Source organism: Sapajus apella, unplaced genomic scaffold (assembly GCF_009761245.1).
Source record: "Sapajus apella isolate SASKATOON/1434 unplaced genomic scaffold, GSC_monkey_1.0 scaffold285, whole genome shotgun sequence".
NCBI lineage: Eukaryota > Metazoa > Chordata > Mammalia > Primates > Cebidae > Sapajus > Sapajus apella.
Window position 1 is genome coordinate 65,736 of NW_022437225.1, and position 12,606 is coordinate 78,341.

General features: G+C 44.6%; 1 protein-coding gene across 2 annotated transcripts in view; it reads right to left on the reverse strand.

The window, feature by feature from the left end:
- LOC116545547 (zinc finger protein 736-like) overlaps positions 1-9,178 on the reverse strand; it is a 43,054-nt gene extending 33,876 nt beyond the window's left edge. The window contains exons 1-2 of one of the 2 annotated variants that reach the window (XM_032272094.1): positions 8,997-9,178; positions 4,250-4,371 (exon numbers count right to left, since the gene is read on the reverse strand). Coding sequence is in view for 1 of the 2 variants with exons in the window: in XM_032272093.1 (XP_032127984.1) it covers positions 8,997-8,999 (3 nt within the window). In the remaining variant the exon portion in view is untranslated. The remainder of the gene's footprint in view (positions 1-4,249; positions 4,372-8,996) is intronic. The other variant, XM_032272093.1, reaches the window with a different exon arrangement.
- Between the last annotated feature and the right edge of the window lie 3,428 nt (positions 9,179-12,606).

Here is a 12,606-nt window from a genome sequence, read left to right on the forward strand (position 1 = left end):
AATGGAGGTCTTTTGACATTTCTAAATTAATATATTTGCACGCAAAATTGGAAAAGGCAGGTTTTAGAATGAAATTTAATGGAACATCTACTTTTTCTTTTGCCTGGCTAAATCCTTATAAAAAAAGAAAATTGAAAGCATATTTTCAGAGAGTTTTTCTTTTACTTTCTCAAAAAAACCCTTTCAATGCTCAAACTGCTTGTTTGACTTTGCTGCAAGATTTATAACACATACTTTAAACTTTCCCAGGCCTTTCTCAGTCTCACAGAGATGTAAATCTTACCATGTATTCGAAATGTTAACATCCAGAGAATTAGCAAAACAGTATTTTGGCTGAGATAAAATTGGAAAATGAATTGAAGGTTTTTAGACACTCAGAATTTTATTTCTGAGTTAATACTTCCACCTTAGGCAAGAAACATTTGTAACAATTGTTTTCTATTATCTGAGTGACTCTTAACCTTTTGGAGTACATATTTGTAACCTTTTCCATGCCCATAAACAGCTGTTGTTCTCCTGTTTTACCACCATTTCTTTTAATTTTCTGGCTGGCCTTTGTGGGTAGATGGTAAGCTGAGAAGCTGAGACACTGGAAAATATTGTCTGAAAATACAGATTGCACCCCACTAGTAGCAAGCAGTTCTTGGAAGAAGTTTTGATTATGAAAGAGCTTCAATTTTTGGTTCTCTCTTTGGAGCTTTAGTTAAAGCCATACAGAATTTCTTGAAATTGGCACCATGCATATTTATTTCTGTTGGTTTTTAATCACTAGTTCAGACATGCCTTTAATTTAAAATTCTGGTTTATATGTAGAGTGTGATGGAAACTATTGTTTTGTTTGCTTAGCCTTCTCTCCTGTGCTAAATAAAATCATACACTGTGGTTTGGAAGAAAAAAAGTAATTTACTAAAAAATTTCAAAGACTAAAAGCTTTAAATAGTGATTAACCTAGACCTCCAGTAAACAAAAATGTCCCATCTTCAAAATTTCTTATTGATGTAAATTTTAGAAAGAAAAAGACTCATAAATAAATGTTTGCTATTTACCTGGTTAAAATCTAATTTTAAGAAACGTAAGAGCTCTGCAAAGTCCATATGCTTAAAACCGATATTCAGACTGTACATGTAGGTTAGCTTGAGGCCTGTTGTTTTTCCATATAAGCTTCTCAGGCGACTGAATTTCTCTATCCCTAAACTCCTACTAACTTTATGTTCTCCCTCTGTATTTTCTCTTGTTGACTTCCCACCTACAAATTTTATTGGAAATGCCATAAAATAAAAGACTCTCTCCAAACCTGTTGGAAGGAATCATATTAGACATTGTTGGCCAATACCTGTGCTGCTAAATTGAAGAGCAATGTCTTTTAGAGTATTTGGTCACCCCTCTAACTGTGAATAGCTCTGAAGAAACCCAGCACTGGACACATTCTCTCAAACATTTCCCCAGGGATGACCACCTATCTCTTTTAGATGGTGATTCTATTTTGAGGAAATCTGCTAATTATCTGCCTGGCTTAAGGAAAACAGTTTTATTTTACCGGGAAAATGCCTTTCCCTTGGTGAGGTGGTCACTTCCCATGAACACATAATTAAGAATATTTCTATAACCTTAGAAAAAACATCACTGATGAAACTGTTGCATTCATTGCAGCTCAACAAAAAGGCTACTGATTCACCAGCTGAGACTGTACTAGACAATCATACTGCTTTAGGTTATATATTGGGTGGGCAAAAAGGTGTATGAATGGTTGCAAATACCTCTTTATAGCGTATACATAATGCTTCCTATGAAGTAGAAACTCACCTAAAAAAAAAAAAAATTAGGAAAGAAGCCATTTGGCTGCCACATATCTGAAGAACCTGGATTTTGTTTTCTCCCCGATGCACTTAGTTTGCTCTGTAATGAAATAGCTTTGTTGTTGTTGTCATCATTCTGGCATACAAATTTCTCCTTTTATAATCCTATTTATTTCTTCATGTTTAACTTGTTCCAAAAAAATTTAAATCATGATATTACAAAGACTAGAGAAGATAAAAACAAGCCACAGCAGCTCTGTAAATCAACGAGTTGACTGTAGTTTTATTTTTGCCACTCTGTGATGCCATCACGATTTGGCTTTTTGGACACTTTGAACATTTCTCACCGAGACGTCTCCTCTTCCTCCCCACCCAATGTGAGACAGGGCTATCAGGGAAGGAGCCTTCTCAGTCAGAGAGACACCCTAACAGACTTTGATCATTGATGCTTTCAAAATTAAAGATTTTGATCAAAAACAGAAAAAGAAGAAATAAAAATTGGCTGGGCGCAGTGGCTCACACCTGTAATCCTAGCACTTTGGGAGGCCAAGGTGGGCAGATCATGAGGTCAAGAGATCGTGACCATCCTGGCCAACATGGTGAAACCCTGTCTCTACTAAAATATACAAAAATTAGCTGGGTGTGGTGGCGCTCACCTGTAGTCCCAGATACTTTGGAGGCTGAGGCAGGAGCATTGCTTGAACCCGGGAGGCAGAGATCGCAGTGATCCAAGCTCACGCCATTACACCGCAGCCTGGCACCTGGCGACAAAGCTAGACTCTGTCTCAAAAAAAAAAAAAGGAAATAAAAATCTATTTTATTTGAAGAAAGCAAGCCCCTCTAAATTATCAGGCCCAATGAAGGAAAGGATGAATGCAGTCATGTCCCACTCACCCTCCAGACCACTGAGCTAAATTATCATGCAGCTGCTTGCTATGTGAATTCCAGACTGACACAAAAAGTAGTCATAAAAGAACCTAACAATGCTACATGCTGTACACCATAACTTATAACCTACAGTTCAACCATTTAGAGTAAACCACTAATCAGCACTATTTCTGTGAACCAATCAATAAAAATTCCTGACAAACAACTTTGTATTGGCCCACTCGTTTGTCTTTAAAAAACTGCATGTAACAAAGATCAAATGGGGCTCATATCCAGGTTACTTCCAAGCACCTGTCATCACCTTGGCTAAAGCCTTCCAGGCACCTGTCATCACCTTGGCTAAAGTAAACCCTTTAAAAATCTATTTTATGCTTTAGTTTCTTTCTTTGGGTTAACAAATGTATAAAGCATTAGCACTTGAGGATAAAACTAAAAATAACATTGCCACATCAAAAAATTAAATTAAAACAACTCAAATCCTAAATGGGTTAAACAGTAAGCCAACGGAGTGAGCTAAGGCCTAAACAGAAACATATGCGCAACAGACTGAGGCAAAGAAACAACAACAACAACAAAAACCTCTCCAGCATAATATTAATGAACGTTAAAGATAACATTAAGTTACTAAAAATTCAAAAAAGGTAAAAGCAAGCCAAACCCTGCTTATGATAAACAGTTAAGCAACAAAAAAATGTCAGAACTGTGGTCACAGTCACCTTTGGGTGCAGAAGGTAGATGAGATCAGGAAAACACCAGAACTGCAGCAGCCCTGTTTATTCACCTAGTGATTCTATAAAAGGTTACATTCTTATTTAAACTCAAAAGAAACAACTTAGTCCCAGGATTATCTTTGCTTTTTCAGGTATGACACAATCCACGCAGATTTTCAACCAATGAAATAAAAATCTTACACTCTAATCATAAAATAAAATTTTTAAATACTTAGACACACTGGAATTATATGGTAGCAGAAAGGTTTTATTTTTGTAAAAAAGGAAATGTGAATACAAGAGCTCAGGGAAGCAGCCTCTTGTATTCACATTTCACAAGAAACCACAGAATAGGTTAAACATGTTTCCGAGCTTGATGTCCACTCTCACTGTGAAGGTAGCCCAGGGCGGCTCACTCCTAGATGGTGAGTGGAGAAAAACTGAGCGGCTGGGAAATGAAATTCTGGGAGCTCCACACTCCCCACTGTCCCCTTCTCACAGCAATGAAAATGCTCTCTCCTTCAGGATATCAGTTCTAAGCAGTGACAAAACTCACCTGGAGTCGGTTTAATGTGCTAACCTTCGATGGCTTTTTTCTGAAAATACTTCTGGCAGCAAATGTGTGGAGCTTGTTGAACACAAACCAATTCTCCAACAATTTGTCCAGCAATTCAATTCTATTATCACCCAGAGTTAGCACAGACCACACAAGTTCAGAGCTCAGTCCCACAAACTGCCCCCACTACAGATGCTAGTCTGGGGGGCCACCTATACTTGTGAGCAACTATCTATAAATCAGGGGCTCCTGTAACTCCTCCAGTCCAGTAACCTGTTAGAACTACTCACAGTACTTACTCAGTAAAACATTTTACTTGTTTGCCAGCTGATTACGAAGGACACAACTCAGGAACAGCCAGATGAAAGAGATGCATAAACCTGGGGAGAGTGGTGGGGGAGGATGGGACAAGTAAGCGACCCTGGTAAAAAGATGTAACAAAGGAAATCCCCCATCATTTGTGTTCAGAAAGAGCAACTTACTGAAAAACACACCCTTCCCATTATGACGTAGATAATGCTCCCTTATTTCCCTATGACAAAACCCGACACAGACACTGAAAATTTTTATTTTTGCCTCAGGAACAATTAGCCGAACAGTTTTTTCTTCATTGGTCAGAACAAAACACTTATTAATCAAACTTTGCTTAAGTTTCTCTCCTTACCCCAAGCTCCTGGCCTCTGACTCACCTTAGTCTGAATCAAAATACAACCCCTCTTTCTGCTCCTCCTAAGAACAGGCTGACTTCAGGGCAACACATTCTGATTTCAAAGTTGATATTGCCACCCTCCATCCTGGCTTCTCCCTCCTACCTTCTTTTAATTTTGTTTGCTTCCCTCTAGGAAAAAAAAAAAAAACAAAAAAAAACGCTTTTCTACCCAAACTTTGAGATGCTGGCAGATCTCATACTTGGTTCTTTTTTCTACTGCAATACTCCCTTAGAATAGTTACTTCTAACCTTAACTTAAATTATTTTATTTGACATTATCTAGAAATAGCCCAGGACAATGACAATGACATCCTGAGAAAACGCATCACACTCACTACCTCCATCCTAAATCTCACCAGTTTTCCCGTGGATCCCAATTTTTCCAGGACTCTGCATAAAAAGCTCCTTCCATGGTTGACATAAACAGATTGGAACACTTGCAAGGAAGACTTCCTGGGAAAAACGAACTTGGCTTTCAATGACAACCTTTTGCAGAATTAGGATGGATGTTTGCCTGGATTCTCTAATCTCATGTCTCTGCTTTCAAGTCAAGAATATTCACTTGGTTTTAATGAAGAAAATACTGCTTGCAATGGTGGCTCACACCTGTAATCCCAACACCTTGGGAAGCCAAGGTGGGCAGATCACGAGGTCAAGAGATTGAGACCATCCTGGTCAACACGTTGAAACCCCGTCTCTACTAAAAATACAAAAAGTAGCTGGGCATGTTGGCACCTGCCTGTAATCCCAGCTACTTGGGAGGCTGAGGCAGGAGAATCACTCAAACCCAGCAGACAGAGATTACAGTGAGCTAGGATTGCGCCACTGCACTCCAGTCTGGTGACAGAGCGAGACTCCGTCTCAAAAAAAAAAAATACCTAGTGATAAGTAAATCCAGCAAAAGTACTCAAACTCAGTATTTGTTACAGAAGGGCAGGAAATTGTAACGCACTTATATTTTATACCTCAACAAAAAAACATAAGTACCTATCTTTTTCCAGGCAATAAACATGTCATTTAATTATTTTTATAACAAATCATATAGTAAACAATTAATATGTGAAACTTCTAGTAGTTGTCAAGTTTCATTCCAAATTTAGCATTAAACTGAAACCCAGATAACAGAACTGAGGTACCCACTGTCAAAAATTCTCTACCCATGCCCAAGAGAGAAACTGATGCTTTCATAAATGTTTGTAATTCACGTGTTAATCTATTTTTTTTTTTCAAAAATGTATTTATTTTCCCTCAGCCATAATGAGAAACATTTTTTATATTTTTTTCTCAGGTAGCATTTTCAAAGCTAAGCCCTGGGATTCTGTTTGAAATCACGCTAAAATAGAAGAGACCTCAGAATCTGTCTACATTCTTTCTGCAAAATAAAAATGGTAAATAATTTTTTTTTTTTTTTTTTTTTGGAAACAAAGTCCCATTCTGTCACCCAGGCTGGAGTGCAGTGGCGCTCTCTCAGCCCACGGCAACCTCCTCCTCCCGGGTTCAAGCAATCCTCTTGCCTCAGCCTCCAGAGTAGCTGGAATTTCAGGTGCAGGCCACCACATCTGGCTAATTTTTTGTATTTTTAGTAGAGACGGGTTTGGGCCATGTTGGCCAGGCTGGTCTTGAATTCCTAACCTCAGGTGATCTGCCCTCCTCAGCCTCCCCAAGTGCTGGGGTTACAGGTGTGAGCAACCTGTGACCAGCTGAAAATTTTTAACCAATGGAATATAAAACGAGCTATTTTCTCTGAAATCTATCCCTTTCCCTCCTCTTAGAAAACATTTGTGTCTTTTGTCTTTCAAGCTCTAATGATAAACTACATTATACAGTTAATAAAATCTGTAATAAGTGAACAAATATATTCAAGGTGACAAACACAAGGAGAGGTAGTACTGACCGGAACACAGGCATATTAGACTTGTGTGTCAATCATTTGAGAGATTCTCCCACCCCCATCCTGCTAAGGTAATTAATCACCACCCTCTCAGAAGCCACTGTCCTTACTCCCTGTGCCTGATGAGTATTTTGCTTTGCAAGTTCACACACTACCTCATTAGGGTGGGTTTCCCTTGCACTTTGGGATAGTTATACTCCCTTCACAAGCCTGAGAGAAACCAGAGGATAAGACGCATTTTTGCCTTTTCTCCTCAGTACCAGAACCAACGTGTCTGACTGGAATGGAAGCTGAGGCTGAGGGGGGAAAAAAATCTTAATATTCAAGCAGTTAGCTTTTTAGAGGAAGTGAATATCAGGAAACTGCATTCAGCTCCAGGGCATCTAGCTGCTCCCTTAAGTGGCTCCACCCAATACCTCAGGCTTTCTTCTGGGAGGGGAAGACCCAAGGGCTGACACTGACTAGATACTCCAAGAGACAGGGCCACTGTGAGCATCTTGGGTCATCCCCAGACAGTCGTAAAAGTCAGAACCAGTTAAAGAGTGTCTGAGGACGTGTCACCCTGCAAAGGTTCCAAAAAAGCAACCTCAACCCAAAGACATTCTGTTAAGGTGTGTGTGCCATGGCAAGGTAAGAGGGTGCAAAGATTTGTTACAGTAGAGCGTCAGGCAATTATTCTTTCCTTTCTTCGTGTGAAATGTTCACAGATGGAAAAACAAGAGCCAACCACTGCTGTGTGAAATGAAAATGAACAATTAAAATACTGTTGTCTTAAAACTAAATAGAGAACCAATAGTTGATAATGCTGTAATTTGGAGAGAGATAGTTGGCAACTGAGAATTTGGGAAAGAAAGGGGAAATCTAGAATTTTCTACAGGCCCTGGAACAGTTAGGCTGGGAGAACAGGTATGGATTTGGTGACCCTGCTTGCCATACATTTGAAAAATGCAAGGAAAATCACCCCCACTGTGGAGCATTAAAGAGTTGGCAATTTGACTGAAATAGCCATGGTGCCCTGGGATTCTACCTGAGGAAACCTAACTATGTCAAAGACATTTCTTGTGAATTACTAACTTAGAGAAAAACAAAAGTTAGGCTTAACCAGCCACAAACTGCCAATAAAGCTCTGACTACACAGCCAGGACATTTCCACCTGATGCATGCAAATGCAATATCTACCTGTACCCAATCAATCATTTAATATGCTTTGCTTTCTCATGCTTCTTACAAAAGCCTTTTCTTCAAGCCCCACCTTTGAGCCCACAAACAACAAACCATAATTGGATGCTCTCTGATTCATAAACTGCTGTTTGGGCAAATAAACGGTGTGTATTAATTCCTGCATTGATATAAAGAATTACCTCAGAACTAGGTAATCTGTAAGAAAAGTGGTTTAATTTGCTCATGGTTCCACAGGCTGTACAGAAAGCAAACAGCAGCATCTGCTTCATGGGTGGCCACAGGAAGCTTAAAATCATGGTGGAAGGCAAAGTAGGAGGTGGCAAGGAGGATAAGGGAAATGAGGTGTGGTATACACTTTTAAATGGCAAGATCTCCCAAAAACTTACTATTGGAGAGACAGTATCAAAACGGGTGGTGCTAAACTACTCATGATAAATCTACCCCAATAATCCAATCACCTCCCACCAAGTCCCACCTCCAACATTGAGGATCACATTTCAATCAGAGATTTTGGCTGAGAAAAACATCCAAACTATATCACTGCTTAACATTTTAAAGATATCTCAATTTAGGCCAGGGCAGTGGCTCAGGCCTGTAATCCCAGGACTTTAGGATGCCTGAAGCGGGTGGATCACTTGAGATCACGAGTTCGAGACCAGCCCGGACAACATAGCAAAGTCTGTCTCTACAAGAAATACAAAACAGCTGGGAGTGGTGGCGCACGCCTGTAGTCCCACCTACTTGGGGCCTGGGGTGAAACGATCACCTAGGCCCGGGAGTTGGGGGCTGTAGTGAACCGTGAAATTGCTACTGCATTCCCGCCTGGGCTGCAGAGTGAGACACCATCTCAAAATAATATCATCAATTTAATTTTTAAGTGGAGAAAGAAGGAACTGGGGGCGCCCGGGCCCACTACTTTTTTCAAGAAAAAACTCCGGACCCCAAGTGGGGATTCCTTCCCCTTATTCCCTCCAATCATGCCCGCACAATCCGAAGGAGACTCCAGGTTGCGCACAGAGATGCCCACAAAGGGCTCTAGGCTGGGGAGCAATTCACGCTGATGGACGGGGCAACACGCTCGGGATCTGGCTGCTGGCTGAGTCCCTAATCTGCGACGGAGGGAACGGAGGGCCGAGCTGTGCCGGAGCAATCCTGGGTCTGCAAACTAGAGCTGACCACGAAGCCCAGACCCCACCGCAGCCGGTTCCCGCCGGATTGAAACCGCCTCTTCCCCCTTTTCCGGACGCCAAACCCTCGCACTCACCATTTTCCAGCCTCTGGATGTTTCGGCGTCCTCCCTAGGGATCTCCCAGTACTCGCAGGTCACAGGATACCGGGGGCTGTGGTAGAGTCACCTAGGAGGTCTAGGAGCAGGTGAGACGAAACAATGGACACAGGAACTGAACCCAGAGCCTGGTCGCTAGGAGAGAAAGACCCGTCCAGCTTGTAGAGGCCGCCTCTTCCTCTCTGGCTGCGCTCCTGATTGGACAGTTTTTACACTGGACCAGTGATTGACTAGAGCTCCAGGCCCCACCCCCTTCAGGCCCTGAGTGACAGGAGATGTAACCAGACCCTGCCTGAGGGACATTTGCGTTTAACTTGGCGCTACCGGGAGCGCGCCTTCTACTACCACGCGCGGCTGGATGACCACCCGACAGTGCGCCCGCTCTTGCAGGAAGGCCGGTGCTGCTCGTCAGCGACCCCAGGTAGTCTGGGCTGGAGGACGTAGAGCCACGACGGAGGGGACCCGGGTACTGGCTGAACGAATAGGTGGGAGTAGGGGACACTTTGAGAAGGCACGTCTCCCTCCTCCCGGGAGCCTAGACGTCACTCCAGGGTCTGGGGTCCCAGGTGGACGGTGGAACACTGGCCTGACGGGCTGATGGACACTGCCTCGGACATTCCTGCTGGAGCCCCAGCCCCTGACACTGACCTAGGACATTCATGCTTCTGCCTAGCGTTTCAGGAGGGAGCATTGAGCCTTCCAGCTCTACTGTGTGACTTTGAGGCTGTCGTTCCCCTCTTAGGGCACCGGTGACCCGTCTTCATTGGGAAGCACTACGCCATCTTGGAAGGCTCCCGTGGGCAACCAGAAAGCATCACATACAGAGGGGCACAGAGGGTACGAGAGAGAAGCTCTTGGGCACATTTTCTTTGCCCAGGATATTCTTCCAGCCACACTTTTGTCCAACCCATGCCCCCTCCGTGGTGCACTTTTCAGTCTCTTCTCTGCAGCTGCAATCCACTTGGAATTGCAGCCTCTTTCAGGAAGTCTTCTCGAACTTCCTCCTTCCCAGCCTGAGAGCACCTAGCCCTCTTTGAGGCCCCCACAAGCCCTTCATGCAGTGAACAGCCCTGGCTGGGGGTGCAGCCGCTACTGCCCAAACTCTCAAATGACTAAGGGTGGCGATGTGGTCATCCCACCGCCTTCTCAGCTCTCCAACTGTGCCCTATCTTCACCTCCAAATACCGTCTCAGGAGGGACTCGTGCCCACCCCCTGGGCGGCTTCCTGCTACCCCTTACATCCAGATGCCTCGCCGCCTGCGTGGGCTCTTGAGGCATCGAGGGAGGCGGTCTGAAGGGCCCTGGTGAAGCGGCTGCAGATCTGAGAGTAGGGAACTGGGCTGAGGCGTGGGAGGTCATCGTGGGCATTGCAGGGGGGTGTGTTATAGAAATTTCGGGTAGAGACTTAAAAGGCAGTATGCCGGCCTCTGTCGCACCTCTGACCTGCAGCCACGTCACCTCGGGTCCATTGCGCAACCCCCGGGGAGGGTGTTTTGGGAGGGGGGCGGGGGTTATGCAGGTCCCCGAGGGCCGTGTTCACGCCCCAAGCACCCCAGATGCACAGGCACTGAAGCCTGGGAAGAAATAATGTTTTAATTAAGAGTCTGTTGGTCAGAGGGACCAGGGCACGGACAGGTGAAGAGTAAATTGCCACCACGGGGACAGCCGTGCCCAGATAATGTATTTGCTTATCTCCTAGTCAGCACCAGGTCCGCCAGGCTCCCTCTGGCCTTCCCTCAGAGCATCCGCTGAACTCCAGGCATCTACCTTCCAACTCCCACTTGGCTGAGGGGAGGGAGAGATGGAGGGGAAGACAGAGAGGGACCCCTTCCCCACTTCACTCCCACATGCAGACCTGCTGGAGCTGCTAGGCAGAGTGACTTGAGTCTCGCCTACCCCAAGGTGTGCCTGCAGGGGAGTCTTTCTGTTCCCTCCCCACCCCTCCCTATAGGTGCCTAGCCCAGGACCCTGTCCCCAAAGACCCCACTGTGTGCCCAAGGGACTCCTCCTAGAGCAGAGTCTTCTAGCCCCTATTCTTCAGTAGGTAAACTGAGGCCCAAGGAGGTTGTCAGGGACACAGAGCAGGGATAGGCAGCCCAGATCCCTGCAAATGCGTAGCTTGGGCCTCTGCCAACAGCAGGGTCACATGCTTATGTCTTGAGTCTGGGTCCCCTCCACCACATTCCCCTGTGAATATTTGAGGACCTGCCTCTGCTAGGGTTCGGCAAGAAAATGGGGCATTTTATAATCACCCAAATTCCATTCTTTGATCCCTTCTCCATGCCAGCACCTGTGCACATCTTTGGGGAGCGCTGTCTCACTCAAAATTGACAGTTTTGCTGCTCAGAGGCCAGGATTACAGATAGCTCATTTTGCAAATAGCTTTTGGCTTGCCAAAGGCGACTGCCCTCTGAGCTAGTGCCACAGCAGCCTCTGAACTATGGATCCCAGCCCATGTGGGGAGCTGGTAGAGGAACGGGCAGGGTTTCCAGCTTCTCAACTCTAGGTGGAGGTGAGAGAAAGCATTTTCAGGGCGATTTGACATTTAACAAACAATAGGCAAATCGCATGCAAATTGTGTGCAAACCATCACCCATTTCTTAAGCCTCGACAGGGCTGGCTTGCTCTGAAATAATAATATTGGACCTATCCCTTGGTGATGGCCTAAGTGGGGAGGTGCACAGCCTTTTCCACACTCCCTCCTCTCTTCCTACTCCATCTTTTCTTCCTTCCTCCCTTCCTTTCCCTGCTTCTTTCCCTCTCCCTCCCTATCTTCCATTTTTTTTCTCTTTTCTTTCTTCATATTATTTGTTGAAGGCCTCCCTGGCCTGGGATGAACATAAGTAGAAAAAGTGGCTTCCAGCAGCCCATTCTTCAGACTGGGAGACTCAGGCCCGGGCCTGCAGTCCCACAGCCACACGGTGGAAAGCACCCCCAACAGAGTGTCATTGTGCACCAAACAGCATGGTCCCTGTGAGCCAAAGAGGAGAGATGACAGTCGTTGAAGTAGTCAGAGATGCTTCGAGGAGGCTCCAGGCCTGACAGGGCTTGACAGGGCCAAGTGGAACTATTGTATTTCTTGGCCTTGAATGACAAGCAGCTCATCTTGTATCTGGAGAAGGCTCACATTGATGCTTCCTGCTCTTCCATTCTGTCTTTCTCCTGCTCCTCCATCCACGTGTCCCTGCATTCTGGCCACAGTCCCTCCACTTGGTGTGCATGTCCCACCTTCTCTGTTTGACAAGCTTCTCTTCATCCTTCAAAGCCCTGGCTTCAATGCCCTCTTCTCCTTGCAGCCATTTCTGATCTTTCAAAAAGAGCCTACATCTCTTGGGGCTCCTGCTGCTTCCAGCCTCACCTCTCGCTCACCCAGGATCCACCAAACTGGGAGGTCTATGTCTTCTACTAGCAGCCAGAGTCATTACTACCTTTGGGGCCCCAGGATCACCCAGCTTGGGACTAGATACACAGATTTTTTTTGAGACTGTACTGAATAAAAGACTAAGTGTTTGAAAACAAAAAGAGAAAAATTAAAAATTAATAAAAATAAAAAGGAAGCAATCTTCTAAGGCAGCAATATTCACTATAA